Below are 25236 nucleotides of genomic sequence, written 5' to 3' on the forward strand. Positions count from 1 at the left end.
AGTCATTCATCGAACCAAAGGCTCAGTAAAGAGTCGATAATTGGATTTTACCGGAAATTTAAATGTTTGCTTGTTTTCCATTTTGGTCCAGTTTGTGGGAATTTATGTGCTATTTTCCACAATACACATTGAATGTTCTTCCAAAAAGCTAAGATTATAAATCATCAATACCAAATGCTCTTTTCTGAACATAAATATTCAAACTGCATTTATGCTATTTGGTAAATTAATGATTGTTCTATAAAGAAGATGGTATTTTTCGACAAGTTTATGTAACAGTAGTGATTATTTAAATGAATTTAAAAAAAAATGACTTTAATCTGCATAATAGAACAGTTTGAGTGTAGTTTATATTTATGGGCATAATAAAAAAAAACATATAAATAAAATCAAATAGAAAATTCATGATGATTTGCACATTATTCACATTGCTGCATATTACACACATCGTGGCACATTCAGATAATATGTATCATTTATTGAATATAAAAATACATCAATAATACCGATATATGTGTTTGAGAGGGCTGGTGACAAATATGATGTCAATAAAGGAAAGAAACATAGAATATAGGAATTATGCTGTTCATGTGATAAATGACCTCATAGAAATGACGAAAGCGTGAAAGATTTGAGTGTACAAATCGCTTCCACATGGTATGTGCTGAGCTTTTAATATTGAATTCCAAGTGGCATTGCGACACGTCTATGAGCTTACAGCCAGAATATATATTGAGAAGGCCTCTATAAAATTGTGCGTATAATATTTCTGGTGTGAAGTGAGGACATGATAAAAAGGCGAACATTAAGGAGCGACATCATGGAAGGAAATCAGAGAGTAGCGTATCATCATCGATTCTTCCATGATTGATGGGGCTATAATAAGTGAAATATAATGCGTACAGTAGTGGGGAAAATTGTATGTATGGGATCTATAAAAAGGATTAAATGCCTCACTGAGATATTTTCCTATGAAGAGGGAGAATATCAGAATACTTATCATAATTTCAGTCCTTTGCCGATTGAATGGACTGATAGTGTCCACTTGGGCAAAAAGCATTGTGAAATTTATGGAAAGTCATCATATCCGTTTACATCCATAAAAACTTATGTTGACTTCATCATGATTGTTCGCTGTGCCACGTGTAATTGATGATTTAATTTAGGAGCAGTAATCCCTCCGTGAATGTAGGAGGAAAAAAAAACAATGTTAAACTTCGAGATGATGAAAAATCTAAAGAAGTATTTTATGAGAACAAGCAAGAGATGGAGGCGCCTGGTGTGGGCTATATAACATTTTGCAAGAATATTTCTTCCAATCTTTCGCGAACCGCAAAAAGTCATGCCATTTTTCTCGCCAATAGTCGTGTGTGCGTGAACTTTTGCACTTTGTGTACTTGTTAATTATGATTCTCATAATGTTTCTCACCAAATAACATTTATCATCACACCCTCAGACTCTCCTTGCACCACACTCTGTCGAATATAAATAGCCCGGAAGTATTCTTCAGTCTACGGAAAAAAAAGATCTATTCACATCCTCTACGTTCTCTGTTGCTTTTCATCCTGTTATACAGAACATTTGGCCCAAATAGCTAGATGTTTGGATATATGGACGCATAAAAGTGTGACATTCATCCGAATAATCAAAGAAGAAGGAACGATATAAAGTTTGTGTTTGTGATAAAGTTGTGAGATGAATGAATACGATGAGGGATAACACAGGATATTAAATGCTAAAGAAACACCCCTTCTTAAGATTTCTATAAAACATCTTATATGGAGTAAAAAAAAGATGTATTATGCAAAGGGTGAATAATATACATTATTTACAATAAAATTTTATTTTTTCACGCATTTATGTCATAATTCCACATGTAATAAATTCTATATGCTTGACTGTTTTAAAATTGAATAAAGCTCAGGGCATTCAAGAAGTCACGAACTTTGAGAAACTTGGTTAATTTTAAGTGTTGAACTTTATGTGACTATTTTACTAACGTTATTCAGATAATGAGTTTACCAAACTCAGAAATAACCTACAGTATATTAATTCACTCAACTTCAATTTACTATTTTAGTGAGGTATAATAAATTAGTATCCTCGTGACATTCATGCTTTTCTAATGTGAATTTAATTTTACAGGAAATATCACGAAAAAAAATCCAAAAATTTTTCTTTTTTTCGTAAACTCAATAAATCTTGGAGCTTTACTTATTTTAGTTTCAGAAATCTCATAAATATTAATTACCCAGGAAAAAGTGTTATCATAAAGTATATTTAAAGATAATTTTGTAACTTACTAGAAAAAGGGAAAGTAAAGATGATTATAGTTTCATAAATCAAATTCAAACTCGATATACTTTTTTTTTAACTAGGTTCAATCGGGTACAAAGTGTTAATTAGTTAACTATTTACATCTTTCCAAAATACTTTAATAAAAAGAATTAATATTTTTTATTTCAAATTTTAATTGTTATTATTATGAAATAGATAATTTGAATTGATTTCTATATTGTATTTTTTGTGTAGTTTTTTTTAATTGACAAACAAATATAAATTAAATATTCAATAAGGTGGTAGGATGTAAGCTTACTTTTTTTTAAATATAAATATATCAATAGAAATTTCACAGAAGAACTCTTATACACATAATTCACTTATCCATTGCTCTTCAGAATGATAAATTTTGTTGTGTACCAAATGAAGAGACAAAGTTCAGGACAGGTGGTGTCCGCACAAATCATTTTTACATAAAAAATCCACCAAAGTCACTTAACACTTTCACATGTGCACTCGAAAATCTGGTCCTTTACTATATACTAGCGGAATGTCCAAGTCTGAGACCAGTACCGTGTGCCGGATGGGTTAGAACTGAACGGAAATCGTGCTGAACAACAAGTTTATACCACACATCCTTCAGGAATGTGCTTCAAGCAACCAGACCATGTGAGAGAGAATCGCGGCTAAGAGAAATGTCTCTCACGCATGCGAATTTGAATTCACTAACAACTTTCTACAGGGTGTACTGTAAATTGAAATGTTGATTATGCTGATAACTTTCATTCAATCAAATTTAAATCGTTCTTTTTTTGTAATTAATAATTCTCCACTTTATGTATTTATGATGATTAATTAAAACTGTAATACGATTTTGTGGTTTTATCACTGATTCTCCAGTTAGTATTTGGGAAACACAGAAATTCAATTAACTGACCGCATGATTAAAATGTATTAGTATTTACTTATTTGAGCCACAATATGTTTAAAAATATATGTGTGTATATTTCCACAAAATGTCAATGATTTACTATTTATTTCAATAGCTATTTTATTCAAAAAAAAGTCTCATATGGAACATTTCACACAGTGGCTCCAATTTTATTGCTTTCTATTGCGTTTAATTGGTTTGTCAGTAAATTTGATATACGAAATTGTATTTAGTAAATATTGACTGAGAAGTATTCTACTGGAACAAACATTACATAATGTATTAAAAACTTGGTTCTATGTATTCAAGTGACATCTATATTGTTAAGAAGTGTAATGAGCAAATAGACAAACAGGACTTGAATTTTTATTCACATAAACTTATTTACGTATATTTGCTTGTTCTTATCTCACCTCTATCGACCCTTTCCTTGCACGTGGTCTATATGTTCAAGAAGGTCATATTGCTCCAAGAATTGTACACATTTCCAAGTATAACATTAATATCTATCACAGAGATCCTTCCAATTTTCAATTTTACTAGGTTTTTGCCCTATTGCTAGGTGAAGCAACATTACATTTCTCTTTTTGTAAATGTAAGAGTATGTACGATGCTATATCACCGGAAAGGATGAACTATCTACTAATACCTTATATCCCCTTGAGCTTACCTCCAATCTTGCGAAGACTCAGAAGAAGAAATTTCTCATACTCTGCAGAAAAAAAACATTGTTAAATTCAGTCCTTAAGATATTTTCTTATCAAAGATTATTAAAGTCGAAAAATTTCAGAATATTGATACTTAAAGGAAAGCTTTGTATTTAGACTAACAAATTATAGTAAAATCATTTAAACAATGATTTTCGTCTCAATGACTTTTAACATGAACTTTGAACATAAATTTGTATGCGGTCCATTGAATGCAATTTTCAATCTTAAACTGAGCGTATTTGGATAATCGTTGGGGTACAAAGTGATTTAAAGTTTAGATACTCTATTTTGATTGCGGCCACAATACCAATTCACATTAACATTTATTTGATTTATCTATTTCAATAGATACCCTCTACAAATTCACCCCTTTCTTGCCACAAATTTCTCTCCATGTTGAATACTGTTTGATTTGGATTCTTGTAATTGCCTATTCGCAAGTAATCGAGAGGAAATTTGTGGGCTGGCATCCAATTGATGTCCACATTCTCCACAGGGGTTGGATTTCTAAAAAGAAAAAGATATCCAAAATTGAAAATATATATTCCATTAACAGAGGGTGAAACTTAGGTGGAATCTTACCCTGAAGTAGCGAAATTCACCCACAATTTCACCAATGTTTCCTGCATGAAAATATCCTCTTTACTTGGGGCAGCCCTAAAGACGGGTTTATCCAACAGAGGAAATAAATAGATGAGATCATCACCATGGGAAACACCTATAGAAAATGGGAACCGGCAAGGTATTTTTTTTCTTTTGAGAGTAAATAGAAGTATTATAATTAAATGCAACATTACCATAATCCATACTATCAGGTCCTGCTATTACATCACTGTAGCTTCCTTCGCCACGATGGGAAAAAAGGTAGACAAATGTATCGGCGGATTCTATACCTTCTTGGAATCGCCTCTCTAGAAACTTATTCAGTCCTTTGAGAATGATAAAATCTGTAAAAAGCTTTTCCAAGCGAATTAAATGATATTAAAGATAATCAGTATAGAAAGGAGTCTTACATTTGTAAAATTTTGTCTCATTTCAATCGCTGACCTTCCCTTTTTACCCTCAAAATAGAAATCATTTATTGCTGCTGTAATTTCCTCCTTTTTTGTATTGTTAAAAGTATCATAGAAAAGTAAATGTGAAAGGATTTGATCCCATCTTTCATGTAGTTCCTGCACAATTCGCGGTTTACCTAAAATAGCTGAAATAATACCCCACATTTACAACAGACATTTCCTAAATTAAAATTTAGGTTTAATAATTACGCGCTGATACGAAAGCACCCTCATCACTTGTTAATCCAATTAATAGAGGAATCTTTGAGCCATGATTCTCTCGTAAACTCTCAGAATGTTGTGTTAAGAAGGCTCCTTCGCGATCCTTCTCCACAGATGGTGGAAATACTACTAAGGGCATTCCCATCCATTTGGACAATGTTGAAGACACCTCTAAAATATTTTCAACTGTTTTGTGTCGTAAACATTCAACTAATCTACTCCAATTGTGATGACGGCCTCTTTCACACCTCAAGCCATGTGCTAGTCGCAAAGTTACCGCAAGAGATTCACTCGTATTTGCAAAAGCCCATGGTGCATATAGTGTTCCACTCTGGGCAATGGCTTTATGAAATAATCCTTTGGATGCAGGATATGACATCAGATATGTCACTGAAGCCGATCCAGCACTTTCTCCAAAAATCGTCACTTGATCTCGATTTCCACCAAAAACACCAATATTCTCTTGAACCCATTTAAGTATTTCTACTTGATCTTTCAAGCCAAAGTTCCCGGGACTGTCACTCGTGTTTGTAGATAAGAAGCCTAGAGCACCTAAGCGATAGTTTCCCACAAGCAATATGACATCGTGATCCAATAAAAAATCAGGAGAATAATAAAACGATGAGCCGTGCTTAAAAGCTCCGCCGTGGAAAAAAATCATCACTGGTAAAAGGTCGGTTCTGTTTGGAAACTGCGTGACGCAAAGGTTAGCATTTAATTAAACTAATTACGTCTCTAGCGTCTCTAGGCATACTTACTTGAGGAACATAGACGTTTAAATACAAACAGTCCTCTTTTCCAACATGTGCGTTGTGTCTCATGGTATCAAATTGAGGACACATTACTTCATTGGATACAGTCTCTAAATAGCCACTCCAGGGACTTTTGGGAACCGGATTGCTGAACCTCAAATTTCCAACTGGTGGTTCAGCATATGGAATTCCCATAAAGGCGCGAATTCCATGTCCCCGAAAGGATCTCAAATATCGTCCAATAATTCCTCCTCCATGAGGCAACGTTATTTTGAGTGAATCCGAAATTCTACCTTCACAAATACGATGGATGTAGAATATCAAAAGGAATAGAAGAACTTCACTACTGAAACTTTTCGTTTTGTAAAGGCGCATCTTTCCCTTTTGCAACTATTAGACAGACTGACTGCTTCTTATTAATGTAGCACAAGATTCATGGAAATGTGATTACATTTTCAGTTATCTTTGGAGGTCACTTGACGTCAGTTGAATTGAGACTATTACACTATTATACATTATATATGGAAAATCAAAACAATTTTCTGTTCCATAACTCTTTAGATTTATCAACAATTTTTCATTCAGTAAATTCACAAAAAAAGAACAGTTTTAAATAGATTGTCTAGGTTTAGTAAGTCAAATTTTAACATTTCTTTATCTCGAGAATACAACCCGTCTCAACTACAAAAACGCTATTACATAATCTTTATCATAATTTAAAGAAAAAAAGACAAATAAACATAAACATGCCAATCAATGAAATATTGTTATCAGAAAAACCTAATGATTGTTTTCAAATAGCTTTTTTAGAAAGTCACTTCTCTCTGGCCAAAAGTCTTTCTCCATAGCAAATAGCGGCTCATTGGGATTTCCATAATTTCCTATTCGTAAATAATCGAGCGGAAATTTATCAGCTGGGATCCAATCAACATCTGCATTCTCAACAGGGGTAGGATTTCTGGAAAATAAGAGCTATTGAATTTAAAAAAAAAAACACAACTTTAATTTTGTGCATAGCATTAATAAATATGGTTATGTGAATTAAATAAAAAGGAAAACACTCACCCAGATGTGGCAAAATTTACCCACAATTTTACCATAGTTTCACTCATTAAAATGTCTATTTTCCTTGGAGCAGATTTAAAGTTAGGCCTCTTAAGCGAAGGGAATAAATATTTAATATCATCAGAATGGCTGACACCTGCAAAAACATATACTATAGTAGGTTTTTTTTTAAATCCAGTATTAAGATATTCTACCAAAGTCTTCATTAGATAGTTCATTCAAAAGGTTTTTATATGTTCCCTCTCCGCTATGCGCAAATTTATAAACAAAAGTTGCTGCGGTATTTTCAAATAGCTCCAAGCGTTGTTGCAGATATTTCTTAAATCCCCTCAAAAATTGTAAATCTGTACACATCTGGAAAAATAGTTAGTTTAAAGGATTGTTAAAAAAAACACAATATGGTACTTAAAATGTTTGCAAATATTTCCTAATATCGTTTTGTTTTATAAATCACAATTTGAAAAATATTTGTAGTTTTCATGGACTTATAAAGGACAACTTTAAGCCCATGTCTCAGTACTTTGATTGTTTTCTAAACTGTAAATAATTACATTTGTAAAATTTTGGGTCATTTCAATTGCAGCTCGTCCTTTGTTTCCTTTGAAGTAGAAATCAGTAATTGCTTTCGTAACTTCCATTTTAGTTCGCTGCTCTAACCTGTTGTAGGATAGTATAATTGGGAGGAGCTCTTCCCATCTATTCTCCAGATCATCAATAAGACTTGGTGTGCTTTTAATAACTTGCAATAAAGAATGATTTTGTAATGGAGTTTTTCAAGTGGAAAAGTATCCTTACCAGCAGATACGGTTGCACCTTCATCACGTGTTAATCCAATTAACAAAGGAATTTTCAAGCCATGATTCTCTTTTAAGTTTCTCGGGTTTTCAAATATAACACCACCTTTTATATCATACTCAATTGTTGGTGGAAATTTTACAAGAGGTGATAGAAACCATTCACTTAGCTCATTTGTAAATTTCACTAAATCATCAACAGATTTTCCACGCAGACATACCACCAACTCATTCCAATTCTCATCTTTTAGTGTACATCCCAAAACATTTGCATATTTCTTAGTTCTCTCCAGGACAAGTGAATTATCCAAGAAAGCCCATGGGTCAAAATAATTTCCACTTTGGGCTATAGCTCTGTGAAACAATCCTTTGGTACACTGAGAAGCAAGTAAATATGTTACAGATACAGCTCCAGCACTTTGCCCAAATATTGTTACTTGATCTCGATTTCCACCAAAAACACCAATATTTTCCTGAACCCATTTGAGTATTTCTACTTGATCCTTAATTCCAAAATTTCCTGGGCTATCACTCGTATTGGTTGATAAGAAACCCAAAGCACCTAAGCGGTAATTTCCAATCACTAAGATGACATCATGATCCAAGAAAAAATCTGGCCTGTAGAGTGAACCAGAACCTATAGACCAGGCTCCTCCATGGAAGTACACCATTACGGGCAACGGTTCAGAAGTATTTGGAAACTATGGATATTTTGTTAGATACACAAAGAACAAAAAAATTAATATTTTTTATACCTGTGGTGCATAAACATTTAAATATAAACAATCTTCCTTTCCACTGATTCTTAATTCTTTCATCAAAAATCTGAGTTGAGGGCATATCACATCATTAGACACTGTTTCCATATAGCCACTCCAGGGACTTTTGGGAACCGGGTTGCTGAACCTCAAATTTCCAACTGGTGGCTCAGCATAGGGGATTCCCATAAAAGCCCGAATTCCATGTCCACGAAAGGATGTCAAATATCGTCCAATAATTCCTCCTCCATGAGGCAATGTAACTTTTAGTGATTCTGATATTTTAGCATCACTATCACATAAATTTAAAAAAAGGATTACTAAAGGAAAAATCACCTTCATTGTTAACGATTATATAGCGTTCCAAATCCGACTGAGTGTTCTATGATAATTTTTTAAAATTTATACCGTGTTTGGACACCAAATAAAAACATCTAATTTATTTCTTTGAAGCGAAAAATAACACAATTAATTTGGATAATTCACATGACAAAAAATCTGTACTTTTTCTCTTGATCATGATGGCTGATTATATAAAAATCTTCGCTTGCGGAAACCTCGAATCTTCAACCGTATTAGTATTGCTGTGTCCGATGGATCATACTTGAGTTCTATACTCAAGACTTCTTAACGAATTGGATTACTAAATGCCTCAAATCCTGATAGACACACACAACACAAACACCTTGCCAGTTTGTCCCACTATGTGGGGTTGGCACTCCCTGTACATCTTCGCCAGGTTGCGCGATCCTGGGTCGCTTCACTTTCGAGTCCTTTAGACCTCATGTCCTTTTTTACAGTGGAGAGCCAAGTGGTAGGGGGACGGCCAGGACCTCTTTTTTTGTGGGGTTCATCGAGAACTCTCTTTATTAGATGATCCTCCGGGCGACGCATCACATGACCGTACCATCTCAATCGCGCTTCAAATCCTGATAGTTTCTCCTTTTTCCTTGTTGGATTGGAAGTATAGAGGAGGATCAAATTGTTTGCTTTGTGCCGACTGTCCTTGCCAGTCACATATACAATCCTGTGTAATCAGCCTTTGCACTAAGCTCAAAGAGTTCCTTAACATTTTTTTTCTGAATCTCAACAACATCCGTACAAGTTCTTTCAACTAAGTCTAATTTTACTCAGCACTCTTCTGAAAAGTTTAAGTGCAGAACTCATGCTATTGCGTTAAAAATATTTATATGACCATATAGTTTTAGCTGTTGTAAGATAATGATTATCATTCTACGAGTACTGGTACTTGGTTTGATTATCTGCCACATTTTTTAGTTTAGTCGTTGAATTTCAGTGTGTGATGATTAACATTTTTCCTTTATTTTATCATTACAGCACAATGATCTTTCACTATTCAAAATCTGTCTAGCATTATAAAAGACCTTTTAGTCGCATATAAAAGTTATTCATTCTAGTATTGCAAATCGTAAATAAACATAAATTATGTAAATTTTTCTTTCTTCAAAATTGTTCTATTTTAATTATAAAGAATATTGAATTTTAGAGAATATTCTATTTAGATTTCACGCATATATCGTTTTCTGTCAGTTTTTTATATTCTCTAGATTTTAGTTAAAATACAAAATTTTCATTTAGTTCATAAATTTAATTCAAAATTACTGCATAATGACCCCCAACCCCCCCAACCCCAACCTCCGCACCAAATTATATTACATGGATTCTGAATTGGCTTACTTTAAGAATCTCATTTACAATCAGCTGGTCTAGGTTCACTAGCTTTTATTTAATAGATTAATAAAGAAAAACAGTTATAAATAGACTGCTAGTAAGAATAATTTAACTGTTCTTATCTCAATAATATAGCAATTTCATTGGAATATCATTTTGTTACATAATCTTTATCATAATGAAAAAAAAAACAAATATGCCATATTAAATGAATAAAAGCTTTAATCAGCAAAACCTAATGATTTTTTTCAAACAGATGTTTTAGAAAGTCACTTCTCTCAGGCCAAAAGTCTTTCTCCATAGCAAATAGCGGCTCATTGGGATTTCCATAATTTCCTATTCGTAAATAATCGAGCGGAAATTTATTAGCTGGGGTCCAATCAACATCCACATTCTCCACAGGAGTAGGATTCCTGTAAAAAAAATGTAATGAAAAATTCATTATTTACTAAAATAACTTTTTAATTTTGTGCATAGCATTAATATTATATGAGAATTAAATGAAAAAAAAAACAAACACTCACCCAGATGTGGCGAAATTAACCCACAACTTCACCATAGTTTCCTGCATAAAAATATCCGTTTTGCTTGGTGCAGATTGAAAGATAGGCTTGTGGAGCAATGGGAATAAATATAAAAGATCATCGACGTGGCTAACACCTGCATTCAAAGTAAATTTTAGTTTGTTTTTCTTCTTATGCTTCACAAAGAGATCTTACCAAAGTTTTCATCAGATGGTCCATACCATAAGTCTGTAAAGGTTCCTTCTCCGCTATGCGCAAATTTATAAACAAAAGTTGGTGCCGCATTTTCAAATAGTTCTAAGCGTTGTTGCAGATATTCGTTAAATCCCTTGAAGAACATAAAATCTGTGCACATCTGGAAGAATAATAATCTTACGATTGTTAAAAACACAGAAAGGTACTTATTCACTGATAAAAATTTTAAAACGCAGTTGTTCGTAACAACTTTAAGTGGATCTCTAAGTACTAATGATTGTCTTTTAATCAAATAATTACATTAGTAAAATTTTGGGTCATTTCAATTGCGGCTCGTCCTTTGTTTCCTTTGAAGTAGAAATCAGTAATTGCCTTTGTAAATTCCACTTGCTTTTGTTGATCTAATATATTGTACGATAGTATAATTGGAAGAATGTCTTCCCATCTCTTCTCCAGATCATCAGCAAGACGTGGTGTGCTTTTAATACCTGGTAATAAAGAATAATTTTTGTAAGGGAGTTTTTCAAGTGGAAAAGTATCCTTATATTACCAGCAGATCTGGCTAGACCTTCATCACGTGTTAATCCAATTAACAAAGGAATTTTCAAGCCATGATTCTCTTTAATGTTTTTCGGGTTTTCAAATATAACACCACCTTTTGTATCATACTCAATTGTTGGTGGAAATTTTACTACAGGCTCTGTATCCCATTCACTTAGCTCGTTTGAAAATTTCACTAAATCATCAACAGATTTTCCACGCAGACATACCACCAACTCATTCCAATTCTCATCTTTTAGTGTACATCCCAAAACATTTGCATATTTCTTAGTTCTCTCCAGGACAAGTGAATTATCCAAGAAAGCCCATGGGTCAAAATAATTTCCACTTTGAGCTATAGCTCTGTGAAACAATCCTTTGGTAGACGGAGAAGTAAGTAAATATGCCACAGATCCAGCTCCAGCACTTTCTCCAAATATTGTTACTTGATCTCGATTACCACCAAAAACACCAATATTTGCCTGAACCCATTTGAGTATTTCTACTTGATCCTTAATTCCAAAATTTCCTGGGCTATCACTCGTATTGGTTGATAAGAAACCCAAAGCACCTAAGCGGTAATTTCCAATCACTAAGATGACATCATGATCCAAGAAAAAATCTGGCCTGTAGAATGAGGCTGAATCCAGAGACCAGCCTCCTCCATGCATGTAAACCATTACGGGCAATGGTTCAGAAGTATTTGGAAACTATTGATATTTTGTGAGATATATACAAAGAAAAATAAATTTAATACACTCAGTACCTGTGGTGCATAAACATCTAAATATAGACAATCTTCTTTTCCACTGCTTCCTTGCCCTTCCATCAAAAAGTTAGGCTGGGGACATATCACATCATTAGACACTGTTTGCAAATAGTCACTCCAGGGACTTTTGGGAACCGGGTTGCTGAACCTTAAATTTCCAACTGGTGGTTCAGCATAGGGGATTCCCATAAAAGCCCGAATTCCATGTCCACGAAAGGATGTCAAATATCGTCCAGTAATTCCTCCTCCATGAGGCAATGTAACTTTTAGTGATTCTGATATTTTAGCATCACTATTACAGAAATTTAAAAATAAGATTACTAGAGGAAAAATCACTTTCATTGTTACCGATTATAGTGTCTTAAATGCAACTGAGCGTTCCATGATATATTTTTTCAATTTATACCAAATAATCTTATCTGCATACTGGTCACAAGGGGTCACAGAAAATTTCCCATTTCGAATAATCATAAAATGTTCTGCATGAATAATTAGCAGATATTTTATTTTGGTTGCTCATTTTCAAGGAAAGTTGAAATCTTTCCGATAATATTTACATTAATCCTTGAAATATTGACGATATTTGAAAAAGCTAGTTTGTCTCTATCTCTGATGCATTCATAATTGAGGTGATTTTCTTCCAAAGCTTCGCTCTTTCCTCATACAGTCCATGTTCCATTGCGAGTATTGGCTTATTTGTTGAGTTATAATTACCAATTCTCAAGTAATCATATGGGAATGATCCTGCTGCATTCCAGAGGGGTTGCGGATTTTTGTCTTGAAAAGGTGTAGGATTTCTATAAAATACAGCAATGTACGAAATATTAGTATTTTGATATGATTTTTTTAAATATATAATTTAATTTACCCAAATTCTGCAAAGTTAACCCATAGCGTTACTATGCTTTGTCTTATATTGTCGTCAATCTCTGTTGGAACACCTTTGAAGAAATTTTCTTTCATGACCGGAAACAGGTAGATCAAGTCATCCATATGGGAGACACCTAAAAAGACATAGGCAATTTTAATCAGAAAATCAGCATTTTGATTAGTAGACAGTAAAAAAATACTTTTCGAGCAATTAGAATTCTTAACTGCTCAGTAAATAAATCAGTTCTGCAAATCAATTATTTGTAGTTTAAACTTTTAATTTACGATATCTAATTAATTAAATTTGATTTTTACTGCCCGAGTTATAAAAAATGATTTCTAAATTGTTGTAGCTAAAATATTATAGGGGAAAAGCGCTACCTTCGGACGATTTATGCTTCGCACAAATCATTTTTTTCAATGTGTTATAAATGAATTTGAATAATTCTAATATTATAGTATTTTAATTGGTAGCCCAATACCTCAAATTTTCAGAAAAGAGCTATGCGTGAAATCCATTAGGAACACAGAGGAAAAATTGAATTGTCCGAAGCATGAGTCGTCCGAAGATAGCGCGCTTTCCCCTAAATATACACATATTTAATTGAAGTTAATATGTTAGGTTCTTCCAGATAACTTATCATACACTGACCAAAAAAAGAGGGTGCGATTAACTTTTTTTCCTCGTAACTTTAACACATTTTTAACACAATATATCAACATTTTTTAATGTTAATTTTACACCTTTTTAAGTGTAAAATTAACATGAAAAGGGTAACTTTAACCCATAATACACCTAAAAATCATAATATTTACATTGATTTCGGATCAATAATGCAGGGTAAAATTAACATTTCCGGAATGTTATTTTAACTTTTTCGGATTTTTCTCAGTGTATATATAAGTATATAAAATCGCTTTACCATGTTCAGATTCATGATCATTCAGGAATAGTTCTGAGAAACTACTTTCACCCTTATGATTGAATAAATAGAGATATGTGTTTGAAGATAGACTCTCCTGCAAACGCTGTTGTAGAAAATTCTCAACACCCGTTAAGAAAAATCCATCTGATAGTACCTTTGGGAAATATTAAAAGTGATTAAACAAATTCACGTTTATCGTTTTTAAAGCTTACATCTGTAAATCTATTAAACATTTCTGAATCTCTCATGTCTACTTCATTGTTATTAAAGTAGAATTCATTTATCAAAGTTGTTATATTATTTTTGGTAGCTGTGGAGTAGTCTTGCATGGAAAGGATATAAGGAATCAGACGATTCGATTGACTTTGGATGTCTTCTATAGATTTTTGACTTTTTAAAAGTGCTGAAAATTAAAATTATTGAAATTTTACACAATAGTAAATTGAAGCAAATAAAAATTATGTATTACAAACGCTAATCATAACTCCTTCATTTGTGGTTAATCCTATAATGACTGGAATATCATTTCCTCGGGTAACATTCCATGGGTCGTCATCGAGAAATCTGTATTGATTTGGGGGTTCAACTATAGGACCCCAGTATATAATTGGAAATATGTTCCATTCAAAGAAATCATAAAAATGAGAATTAATTTCTTTTGCCGATATACAACGAAGGCATTCAATCATTTCTTTCACATTTTCCTCTTCATCTGGACATTTGATAACACTGGCCAATTTTCTTGCGCGTTTCGCGGCAATTTTACCACTTTGTAGAGCCCATGGAGTGAAATGAGTTCCACTCTGTGAAATTACTCTATGAAACAATCCCTGGGAGAGTGGAGATATAGTGTGGAATGTTACACTAGCACCCCCTGCACTTTCTCCAAAAATAGTTACAGAGTTCTTATCACCACCAAAAGTTTCAATGTTATTTTGGACCCATTTGAGAATTTCCACTTGATCCTTAAGACCAAAGTTTCCCGGACAATCTGGTGTATTTGTACTGAAAAATCCAAAAACTCCAAGACGATAGTTTCCAGTAACTAAAATTACATCATGATCGAGTAGGTAATCTGGACCATAGAGAGTTTTTCCTCCATTTCCAGATTGAAATCCTCCACCATGGAAAAACACCATTACCGGTAGCGGACCTTTCTTCAATGGCCTCTGTAAAAATTCATTTTAAGACGTATAAATATTACAAAATTAAGATATATTTCTTTTAGTAAGTGTGAAAATTCTTACCAGTGGTACATAAACATTTAAATACAAACAATCTTCACTTCCAACAGATACATTGCCATCAAAAAGATAGTCATAAGAAAGGCATCCCAATGGTTCACGATTTACTTCAAGAGCACCCACCCACGGTGCTTTGGGTACAGGATTATTGAATCTCAATGACCTTATTGGAGGTTCAGCGTATGGAATTCCCATGAAAGCCCGTATTCCATTGCCTGAATGTGAACTGAGGTATTTCCCAATTAATTCTCCTCCATGTGAAAGGGTCACTTTCAATGCTTCCGATATGCGGGCATCGTTCGGCACAAAATTAAAAATTAGTGTTCCAAGGATGAGAAGAAACTTCATTGTACTATACGTTCAAGAGTTTAACACCGACTAAAGTTTACGGACAGAATGAAAAGGCTTTGAAAAATCTTTCTGTCATTTAGCATAGAAAAAATCTAAAGATAACATATAATCTTTTCTATGCATGCTATATTTAACATGTTATTCATTAGATTCAAAAAAAATCGTAAAAATGATAATATTTCTATTATACAATTTACAACATCATGTAGCTGATTAAAAAGAAACTTCAGTGGAAAATGAGTGACGAAATGTTTCAACTTTCGCAATATTTGGTTTTTCGATTTTTTATATGCAGATAATATGGTCTGACTAATGTACAAAGATGTTGAAGATTTTCCTTATTACGGAAGTACAATTGTCACAAGGAAGTGCTGTAAGGGAAACTGGGGCAGAACCGATCATGGGGTATAATCAAACAGTTATTTTTATTTCAAAACTACCCCATTTTCGGTTCTGCCCTATGTTCGATGGTGCTTCAGTTTGCCCTATATGTAGTAGGCGTAGTAGGTAATACTCTCTCCGTATCAAAAAAAGTCGCACCTGGGAGAAATTGAGGATGAAGGAATGGTTTCATGAAATGTTTTCATTATTGGTTAATAATCTTGTACGAACTACCCTGTATGTTCAGTGCTAATATTGATGTGCTGCCGCGATGGTAAGTTAAGGAACAAATGTGTTAAAGTTGTCTTTTTTCTACATTTTTGGGCGAGAAATGGGGAATGTTGATGGACCTAGAACTTACATATGGGGGCATCCTTTAATCATTACAAGTTGCTATCTTTCATCGTTAAGCACCTAAGTTGGATGGAAAATAAAACACGGAAAATGAAAAATTTATAAGACTTGTTCCTCAACTTACCATCGTAATTGGACCCCAATATTAGCATTAAATATTGAAAATAGTTCATACAAGACATATTTGTACACTGGTAAAAATAAAAGGGTCAAATTGACCCTTTTCCAAAGGATGGATCATATTTGACTCTTTGAAAGGGTCACCAGGTACCCTTCGAAAGGGTCACGGTTTTGACATCTATTTAATTCCGGAATAAACGAATAAAAAAACAATGAAAAAGTGATCTTTGGTGTTCGCTCAGATGAGAGAAATATGATATCAGTAATAAGTTTACAATAAAACATGATAATTCGTGATAAATGTGCATACTAAATTTCAAGAGATACAAAAGTGAACCTTTCAAAGGGTCAAATACGATCCATCCTTTTGAAAAGGGTCAATTTGACCCTTTTATTTTTACCAGTGTAGGACACAAGACATTTACCTTAAGATTGTTCCGAAATCTCAATTTTTTTTACAAAATGTATGACTTTTTTTGAGACAAAAGTTTTATTCAAAAGCGAGACTTATTTTGATACAGAGGGAGTATTAATTAATCGAATTTCATTTTAACGTTAACATTATACGTAAAATTATCAGAGTTAGTAGATGTATTGGAGAAAGTGGAGAAAGTAATTTCATTTGGCCGTACTTCATTCTACTCCGTAAATATTAAACTTTCCATATATGCAATTAAAAAGCTGTATTGATTTCATAATTAAAAAATATAAATAAATTAAAATTGAATGCATTTTTATTGAAATATAATGAATTTACGCCAAAAAAGCCTAAATTATAAATTTAACTGAAAGCAAAATATAAGAATTTGTAAAAAATACCATAAAAAGGATTTTCAAAGGCATTTTAATTTAATAAACATTGATCTCATTGATTTTGAACAATAAAATGTGCTAGCAATGAAAAAATAATTTGGATTATCATATCACACAGATAATAAGTTTTAACTTTATATTAAACGACTGCCTTTCATTTAAAATCGATGTAATTTAAATTGTGTATTTAATGGCACAGATCTTTTCTATAATTATACTGGATTGTAACAATCTGAAATGTGAATTGTAGAGTAAATACGATTTTTAGTGATTTTTTTTTATTCAATTAAAGAGGAATAAAAAAAAATTAGAAAGAATAAATACGTGTCAAACGGAATTCTTTGACCATTTTCATGTATGAAAGAACAACAGACAAATAAACATTGTGATTTTATTAAAAGCTATAAAAAGTAAACTTCCTCACAAATATGTACAATATTTCAGTCCGAACGAGGTGAAGTGAATGTTTGAACCCGTAATAAAAAAAATAAGTATTATGTGAAATTAAACGCAAATTGAAATTCACTTATACTCCAGATTTATTTATATTAGAAAATCACAAAAAAAGAAATTCAATTACCGGAACAAATTGGAAAATTATTTATCACTTTTTACTGTGGAAGTTTATAGAGATGAAGCAATTAGGTAAATGATAATAAAGCAATTTAACAATTTATTTCATCTGAAAAGTATCTTTTTATCAGGAGATAGAACACAAATTAGAAACTCATATGATATTTTCAATTATTCTGCTTTACCTGAATATACAATACAAAAAGGTCTCAAAAGGGACACTGAAACCCACCCAGAAATGTTTCTCTTTTAACTTTCTCATTACAACTATAAAGTTAAATTAACCCCAAAATAAGCATATTATGTACATATACTTTGTAGTCCTGTATACTTAGTCAAATATTGGATCAATATTCACAATCTCCACACTTTCATCTTCTATGGACACGATGTATAAATATAATATATATTTATATATTGTGAGGGCGAGGGAATAAAGTTGTGAAAATCATAATACAACGTCTCATATGAAGATTTGATCAGTTATTAAACCTTGAGGAAACTTGAGACTAAGAAGAGGGTCGAAGGATATAAATTTTGCTAAAGTGGTCACTTTTATTTAATGGTGCACTGGTAAAACTTTCACGATACTCTTGCTTTTTGAGCTTTTATCGCCCGTTAACTCTATTGTTTCGCCATGCTCATAAATTTTGTGAAAATTCGATGGGCTAAAGCTTTTTGTATCTTATGGCACGCAGCAAACAAGCCAAATTTTTATTGAATTTATGAATCTCGTAAAATTCTAATATAATTTGGAAATACTGTGTCGTAAAATTTTCCATTGCAAAAATCTTTATTAGAGGAAAATACTAATTTTAATTGTAATTTATTTAAACATTTTCTATATTAACTTTTCCATCATTTTAATTATTAAGAATTAAATACTAATTTTTTTTTCACTCAAATAGGGTAAGTGTGCCAAATTTCGGCATAGTTGCATGCAAATGCCAAAGTGTCAAGTGTGAAATGTAATATTTTTAATAGAAATTGAATTATTTTATTACTTCTTCTTAAGGAGTGTTCACTGGAACTTTGCAGACAGTTTAACATCTTTATTTTCTCTAAATCATTTTTAGTACATTTTAAAATGAATAAAAATGTAGACATAGCATTGGTGGCCTATACCGGCCACCTTCATTTTTATAGTTCCTTCTCCCTCCGAAATTCTACCAATATCTTCTTCAAGTCATCTTGTTCGTCGATGAGACATTTTTTGTTATTTGTTGCATAGTATAATCTGTAGGGAGTATGCAAAAACTGAAAATTCTTGGAAATTCGACGAACAAAAAAGGTGGCCGAAATTGCAAGCTGGCCGAAATTTGGCACACTTACCCTAACTCAATATATTATGAATATTCCATTGCAATGCTGCATAGCTAATATTTTTCTATTTTCATTTCGTGTCCTTTTATTGTAGATGCTTTATGTTCTTTTGCAGCTTAGGTTTGCGAGTTTTCTCACACAATGTTTCTTCGTGTTTATTGACTCTCTTCAAACAATAATGTCTGTCAAATAAGCTGAGTTACATTTTTTCACAATAAAATATTACTGTTTATCAATAATCGTGAAATAATTTTTATATATTTTTTCCTTCAAAGTTTTATTGGTGGATGTATGTTTCAGTATTATTTGCGGCATGTAAATTACTTCATAAGTTACACAACATGGATCAAACTCATTCAAGGACCCTTTTGAACTTTTTCCCATAACATTGTTCCTTACTTTTGTTCCATCTTGAAACCAACAAAGACACGATAAATTCTCATAGGGATGATGATATTACGCATACTGATGAAGACATAGTCAAGTGAAATCAAGAGAGAAGTCTTCTGTAAAATGTATTGCAACATTGCCAGCATACGCCACATTTTCTTTTCTATATATTTGAAGAAAATGACACGGTTGAAGGTTCGAATTTTTATGAAAATTTAATATAAAAAAAATTCTGACTTTCACCCACGCAATTTTCATAGAAACAATCCCAAGTGATAGAGAGTGTGGAAAAAAAGGAAACAGATGAAAAAGCACCATCCGACGTCAAGAGAGTCCAATGGGAAAGAAAGAATAAAATTTAAATTGGATATACCAAACCTTGAGGAAGTGCTCGATGAAACTTTCTGTTAGCTTACCTATATTTCTAAAACAACTATAAAGGGACAGATAATCATAACCGGCTTATGTAGGTGAGATTCTTAACGTGAGCTAGCTCGGAGTGCATGCAAATTCGATTTAGAGCTGAAGTTGGGAGACGCCATTCAGTTATCTTGAATCAAATTCGTGAAATTATGCAAATTTTGTATTTAAACCAAAATATCAAGGATTTGGATGAACTGGCAGAAAAGTGATATATGGGTGAAATGTAGACCAGAATGTTCTCTATAATTTTCCCATAGAACATGATCTCATCGATTACTCAGAAGCCAAGATAAGCGAGGTTTTTTGTTTCTTAACTCGTTTTTTCATCCAGAGTGCCCCAAGTAGTCATTTGTTGAGCTTCAACTATTTCAAAGAATTGTTGTATTTTGTGGGACTTTCCATTTAAAACCCTATTTTAAGTGTCTTGGTGGAGTAGAGGCAGTCAAATTGGCATCTGAGTGATTTCAAAGCGTTATTATGGGAAAAATCATTTTTTTCACACTTAAACGGCAAAATCGGAGTGATAGCGTAGTCTGAGCGGAAAATGATGTATGAACGAAATGTAGAGACAAATGTGTTCTACAATTGTGTCGAAGTAATCATCAAAATCGGTTTAGCGACAGTCGAGATAATTGAGGTTATGTGATATTGAAATTGGTTTTTCGACTGTGGCGCCCCTGGTGTTGGTCCCACGAAGTTCAAATATTCTAGAAAGTTGTAGCATTTGGTGAGATCTTTCGTTTAAGCCCTGATTCATCAAAATTGGTCACATAGAACCGGAGATATGATTTTTTGAATTTCGTGAACTTTGACCCCTCACATCTCCGGTTCTATTGAAACCACAGCGCGCATACGCACCATTTTGGAAACGTCCTAGACTGGACTACGACATACTAAAATTTCATTAACTTGCACAATGCCGTTTTTGAGAAAAGTGACTTTGAATTTCGATGAATTTTGACGCTATCACAGCGCCACCTGTGGTGACTTTTTGAACTTCCATCTGAAAGTGCTCATCGAGACGAAACCAAAAAGGTAAAATTTAGGTCGCTATGTTAATTAGAACCGGAGATAGAGGCCGGTCAATGTTCGAACTTTGACCCCTTATAGCTCGGGTCAGGGGTTATGGATCGACTTAAGGTTTTTTTTGTTTGATAGGTATAATCAACGGCTACAACATACTAAATTTTCAGCCCGATGCACAATGGAATTTTTGAGTTATTTAACTTTTAAGATTTAAAAATTTTCTTTTTAAAAAAGGCGCCCCTAGCGGTGGTTTTATGAACTTGCGATGTTAGAAGGGGAAGTGGCATTTCATGAGAGCTTTCCAAAACGCCCTCACTTTTTAAATTCTGACAATTAGAACCGGAGTTATGGCCATTTTAAGAAATTTTTTTTGGACCCTTATAGCTCGGGTCAGGGGGGTCGGGGGACCTTAAGTTTGGTATTGATGGAAAGCTCTACGGCCCAGCTATAACATACTAAAATTTGAGTCCGCTGAATGCCATAGGGGCGGAGCTATTGAGAAAACAAAAAAAGGGGGGTCTTCAAAATGGCGGAAGGAGGGGTGGGGGGTGGGGGGTCTATGCACCAAGTTGCAATTTTCACCCGATATATAACCTTTGCCGAAAACCGCAAGTCGATATCTTTTTTAGTTTAGGAGCTATTAAGCTCCAAAGAGCGGCCGGCCGGCCGGCCGGCCGGCCGGGAACGTAACTTAGCCACATATATATTCGGAATCAGGAAGTGCTGAAACACGTTTTGGCCAAATTTGAGGTCGATCTGACGACATGAAATTTTGTTAGGATTATAGTAGGTGAGATTGTTAAGAATCTCACCTAATATACAACATTCAAGTACGACCACAAAAGCGACGGCTAATAAAACAATACTCAATGTGAATAGGATCATAAAAAAAGAACGTAAATTTCACAATATAAAAATATCAAATACTGTATCATAGGAAATTTATATTAACTGCAATTTTTTTTATTGAGAGCTTTCAATGAGCTCAGTGCAGTAAAAATTGTGATGTTATAAAAATTCACATGAAATGTCCCATCAAAAGCATTTGAAACATTTTTTTTGTTGTCACAAAATAAAGACTGCATGTACAGATGGAAATTACTGAGGCGTGTAAATTAGATGGAAAAATATAATTTAATCTGTATAATTTAATAACACTTTTCTTATGCTAATGGCGATTTGATTAACTAGTGAGTAGATGGGGTGACTTCCTTGAAGTAAATCGTATGACTAAATTAGTTTGATTAAATCAGTTCTGGAGTTTCGTTAAATATCTGAGAATACCGAAAATGAAAAAAAAATTCTGTGGGGATACTTCCGGTAATCGCCAGTGGAAATTTATTTCACCTCAAGAAGAAAAACAAATTTTCTGTCTTGCCCAGAGCTTTCGGTCCGGATGTGAACCTTCTTCAGTGGTCGACTAGACTATGTTTTTTGATTTCCTCAAGTTCGTTATTTTTGGAAAATGGAGGATCATCACCAACAGTAATCACTTGGGAAGGTTTTTAGATAGAAAGAAAACTAATAGATAATTAGTTTTCTTGCCACTTTTCTAAATTTTCTTTTTGCAATTGTGGCTTTGACGTGATTTGATTAGGCGCTTTTTCTGACTGAAATACACAGAGAAACTATTAGCTATTTTTAATTCCAAAGAGGAACTGAGCCTTGCCACAAGAAGGTTTTCTAGACAATTATTACTATTTTTATTATATACAGAAATTAGGTTTTCAGTCCCATTCCCCATAAATTAGTGCAATGAAGTTCAATGAGTAAGATTTCAGCAAGGAGGCTACTTCACTGGTGCAACACATTAGAGAGGAGCAACACAGGTTCAATTTCGACAGCACAGATGTTCCAGACTGCACTAGGAGGGCACATCATCTCAATGTAATGGAGATGTACTATATCCAAAATATGAGAGAGAGTGTGTTAATAACAGAGCTGCACAGTAAAAAAAATTACCACTATTATAGTGTGTAATCTTTCACACCACTATTATAGTGTTAAATTTGAAAAAAATGTTTAATTAAAAATTGTTTAATTTAAAGTTGTTGAATTTCAAGTTGTTGAATTTCAAGTTGTTGAATTTGGAGTTGGTGAATTTAAAAATTGTTGAATTTTTGTGTGTAAACTCAAAAATTGTTGAATTCTACATATATGTTGAATTTTTGCTTTTTTAGACATATGGAATGTTTTTTGCTGTCTCAGGATCCCCCCTAATGTGAGATGCTTACATCTGATGCTCGAATCTTTACGATATATTTATTATACTTATAAATATTTGATGTTCTATATGACCTTTGCCATCGAAATGCATCTCGACTGAAGTATAAGTCTTAAATGGAAATTCAACAATTTTTACATAACTTGTTTAAAAATTCAACAACTTTTGTTTAAATATTCAACAACTTTGGTTGAAATACACACGGCTTCACACTATAATAGTGTGAAAAATTATACTATAATAGTGTTAATTTTTGATCATGTGACAAAAAATACCATAAAGTTGTGTATTTTTTCACACTATAATAGTGGTAATTTTTAGAATTTTTCAACACTTTTACTGCACAAAAAACATTGTTGAAAATTTTTTTACCACTATTATAGTAGTAAAATGTCAAAAATTACCACTATAATGGTGTCAAATTTTCAACATTTTCGAATTAAACAATATTGTTGAAAATTTGGAACTATAATAGTGGTAATTTTCAATCACGTGACAAAAAATTACCAAAATGTTGTGTATTTTTTAAACATTTTTAATTTAAACAACTAAAATCGTCGATTTTGCACTATAATAGTAGTAAAATTTTACACATTTTTTTACTGTGTGAGCGAAGTGCTATGAACTCCTGGAACTCCCCATTGATTTAGAATCAGTGAACTTCAGTTGATCTGCGACAAACTCTGAGATTTGTGATTTTTAGTTGTGCTGCGTCCTAATTATCTAGTCTAGTTCATTGTTTTTTTCTCATTCATGGTAAATAGTATATATATGTTTTCTTGACCAGGGCGCTACTTGCGAGTTAAATTTCTTTCATTTAAGGTTAAAAATGTTTGTCACTTCAAATTTTCTTAGCAATGTTTCGTTGTAATTTCTGTGTACAGAGCCTGAGAAAGTGATCAAATAAATCACGAAACGTCGTCGCTAGGATGCATAAAAACTAATATCCAGTTTTTATTTTTGGTTTCTCTACTAAATTTTCCTAAAACTTCATTCAATGCAATTCGATCATTTTTAATGCCGGCTTCAGACTAGAGATTTATTTCAGTTCCCGAAGGTCTCAAAAATGTAAATAACGTGCAATTTTATTGATTTTTTAAAATCTAATGGATCTTTTGCCCTTAATATGTAATCCTAAACAACAATTCAAGCCTTAGGTCTGAAGTCCGTATAACGCCAGAAGAAATCCTAGGGGAAATTTATTACTAAAGTGGCTTCGAACCCAAATTATAGAACAAATACTTTACTACTTGACACATTGAGTGTTCTATTATTATAATTTCATATTGACAGTGTAAAATTCGGGGGAAAATTATTTTATAAATGGGCCTGCAATAATAATAATAAAAAAAGTAATAATAGAAAGACTAAATAATAAGAAAAAGATTTCTGACTGGTTCTGAACAAGATTTCCATATTATATCATGAAATTAAATAAATTAGAATGAAGTACCTAATAGTTTTATCGAAATTATTTTGCAATATGAATTTAACAAAACACTTGTATGCTGTGTATAATTAGGTTTATAATATATAATCAATTTTAATTTATCGGGCTAAACCGTTTTTTTTATTTTTTAAAGGTTTAGAAAATTAATCGAATTAATATTATCCTATTCCTTACGGCCAATTCCACGCGGTGCGCTCTGGATTCCAGTCGAAATTTTCATTTAAGGAGTGACGGATGAGGGAACCTTTTATTGGCGATCTGAGCTATATTTTTCAGACTTCGGTGGACAAGAATTTGTGACGAAGCTTAGGTCGTCACAAAAGGGTGGTGTGCGAAAGAGCGAGCATTTTGCTTACCAATGGACAACCCCAAAGCCAATTCAGATAGTGTTGAGGGGAAACCAGGAAGTCCCGTTACGTTCTTATCAGTCCAGTCTGTGCAGTGAGTTCGAGAGTAGTCTACATTGAACAGTCGAGTAGG

At 33.0% G+C, this 25236-nt stretch overlaps 5 protein-coding genes across 5 annotated transcripts in view; all 5 read right to left on the reverse strand.

Annotated features, from left to right (window-relative positions):
- Positions 1 to 3285, reverse strand: part of LOC129799911 (latrophilin-like protein LAT-2) — a 42289-nt gene extending 39004 nt beyond the window's left edge. Inside the window, exon 1 of the mRNA XM_055844207.1 lies at positions 2598 to 3285. Coding sequence (XP_055700182.1) covers position 2598 — 1 coding nt within the window. The 5' untranslated portion in view covers positions 2599 to 3285. The remainder of the gene's footprint in view (positions 1 to 2597) is intronic.
- A 721-nt stretch (positions 3286 to 4006) lies between these two features.
- Positions 4007 to 6369, reverse strand: LOC129799902 (juvenile hormone esterase-like). The gene is made up of 6 exons (XM_055844196.1): positions 5958 to 6369; positions 5188 to 5890; positions 4936 to 5123; positions 4720 to 4879; positions 4505 to 4640; positions 4007 to 4429 (listed from the first exon to the last, which is right to left on the reverse strand). The coding sequence occupies exons 1-6, from the start codon at positions 6324 to 6326 to the stop codon at positions 4264 to 4266; spliced, it is 1722 nt and encodes a 573-aa protein (XP_055700171.1). The 5' UTR covers positions 6327 to 6369; the 3' UTR covers positions 4007 to 4263.
- Positions 6370 to 7668: 1299 nt separating this feature from the next.
- On the reverse strand, positions 7669 to 9803 carry LOC129804511 (esterase FE4-like). The gene is made up of 3 exons (XM_055851899.1): positions 8656 to 9803; positions 7812 to 8511; positions 7669 to 7712 (listed from the first exon to the last, which is right to left on the reverse strand). Exons 1-3 carry the CDS (start codon positions 8908 to 8910, stop codon positions 7669 to 7671), a joined length of 999 nt encoding a protein of 332 aa, XP_055707874.1. The 5' UTR covers positions 8911 to 9803.
- A 661-nt stretch (positions 9804 to 10464) lies between these two features.
- LOC129799935 (juvenile hormone esterase-like) lies at positions 10465 to 12696 on the reverse strand. Its single transcript, XM_055844237.1, has 6 exons — positions 12286 to 12696; positions 11530 to 12229; positions 11280 to 11467; positions 10980 to 11139; positions 10785 to 10920; positions 10465 to 10673 (listed from the first exon to the last, which is right to left on the reverse strand). Exons 1-6 carry the CDS (start codon positions 12628 to 12630, stop codon positions 10496 to 10498), a joined length of 1707 nt encoding a protein of 568 aa, XP_055700212.1. The 5' UTR covers positions 12631 to 12696; the 3' UTR covers positions 10465 to 10495.
- A 72-nt stretch (positions 12697 to 12768) lies between these two features.
- Positions 12769 to 15708, reverse strand: LOC129799926 (juvenile hormone esterase-like). The gene is made up of 6 exons (XM_055844226.1): positions 15332 to 15708; positions 14554 to 15253; positions 14297 to 14487; positions 14082 to 14238; positions 13157 to 13292; positions 12769 to 13085 (listed from the first exon to the last, which is right to left on the reverse strand). The coding sequence occupies exons 1-6, from the start codon at positions 15674 to 15676 to the stop codon at positions 12881 to 12883; spliced, it is 1734 nt and encodes a 577-aa protein (XP_055700201.1). The 5' UTR covers positions 15677 to 15708; the 3' UTR covers positions 12769 to 12880.
- Positions 15709 to 25236: the final 9528 nt, after the last annotated feature.

The sequence above is a fragment of the Phlebotomus papatasi genome, chromosome 1 (assembly GCF_024763615.1).
Source record: "Phlebotomus papatasi isolate M1 chromosome 1, Ppap_2.1, whole genome shotgun sequence".
In the NCBI taxonomy this organism is placed as follows: domain Eukaryota; kingdom Metazoa; phylum Arthropoda; class Insecta; order Diptera; family Psychodidae; genus Phlebotomus; species Phlebotomus papatasi.

Bases quoted from the DNA above. Each gene is read 5' to 3' on its own strand.
- LOC129799935 (XM_055844237.1), bottom strand. From the start codon at position 12,630: ATGAAAGTGATTTTTCCTCTAGTAATCTTATTTTTAAATTTCTGTAAT. The intron at 11,468-11,529 runs GTAATATAAGGA...CTTTATTACCAG, and splicing joins AGGTCTAGCCAGATCTGCTG to GTATTAAAAGCACACCACGT. The intron at 11,140-11,279 runs GTAATTATTTGA...TTATTCTTCCAG, and splicing joins TGACCCAAAATTTTACTAAT to ATGTGCACAGATTTTATGTT.
- LOC129804511 (XM_055851899.1), bottom strand. From the start codon at position 8,910: ATGAAGGTGATTTTTCCTTTAGTAATCCTTTTTTTAAATTTATGTGAT. The intron at 8,512-8,655 runs GTGATATGCCCT...AAATATCCATAG, and splicing joins TGGAAACAGTGTCTAATGAT to TTTCCAAATACTTCTGAACC. The intron at 7,713-7,811 runs GTAAGGATACTT...TCTGGAGAATAG, and splicing joins AGGTGCAACCGTATCTGCTG to ATGGGAAGAGCTCCTCCCAA.
- LOC129799926 (XM_055844226.1), bottom strand. From the start codon at position 15,676: ATGAAGTTTCTTCTCATCCTTGGAACACTAATTTTTAATTTTGTGCCG. The intron at 14,239-14,296 runs GTAAGCTTTAAA...TATTTCCCAAAG, and splicing joins TGTTTAATAGATTTACAGAT to GTACTATCAGATGGATTTTT. The intron at 13,293-14,081 runs GTAAAGCGATTT...ATGTCTTTTTAG, and splicing joins TGATCATGAATCTGAACATG to GTGTCTCCCATATGGATGAC.
- LOC129799902 (XM_055844196.1), bottom strand. From the start codon at position 6,326: ATGCGCCTTTACAAAACGAAAAGTTTCAGTAGTGAAGTTCTTCTATTC. The intron at 5,891-5,957 runs GTAAGTATGCCT...TGCGTCACGCAG, and splicing joins TAAACGTCTATGTTCCTCAA to TTTCCAAACAGAACCGACCT. The intron at 4,880-4,935 runs GTAAGACTCCTT...CGCTTGGAAAAG, and splicing joins TGAGACAAAATTTTACAAAT to CTTTTTACAGATTTTATCAT.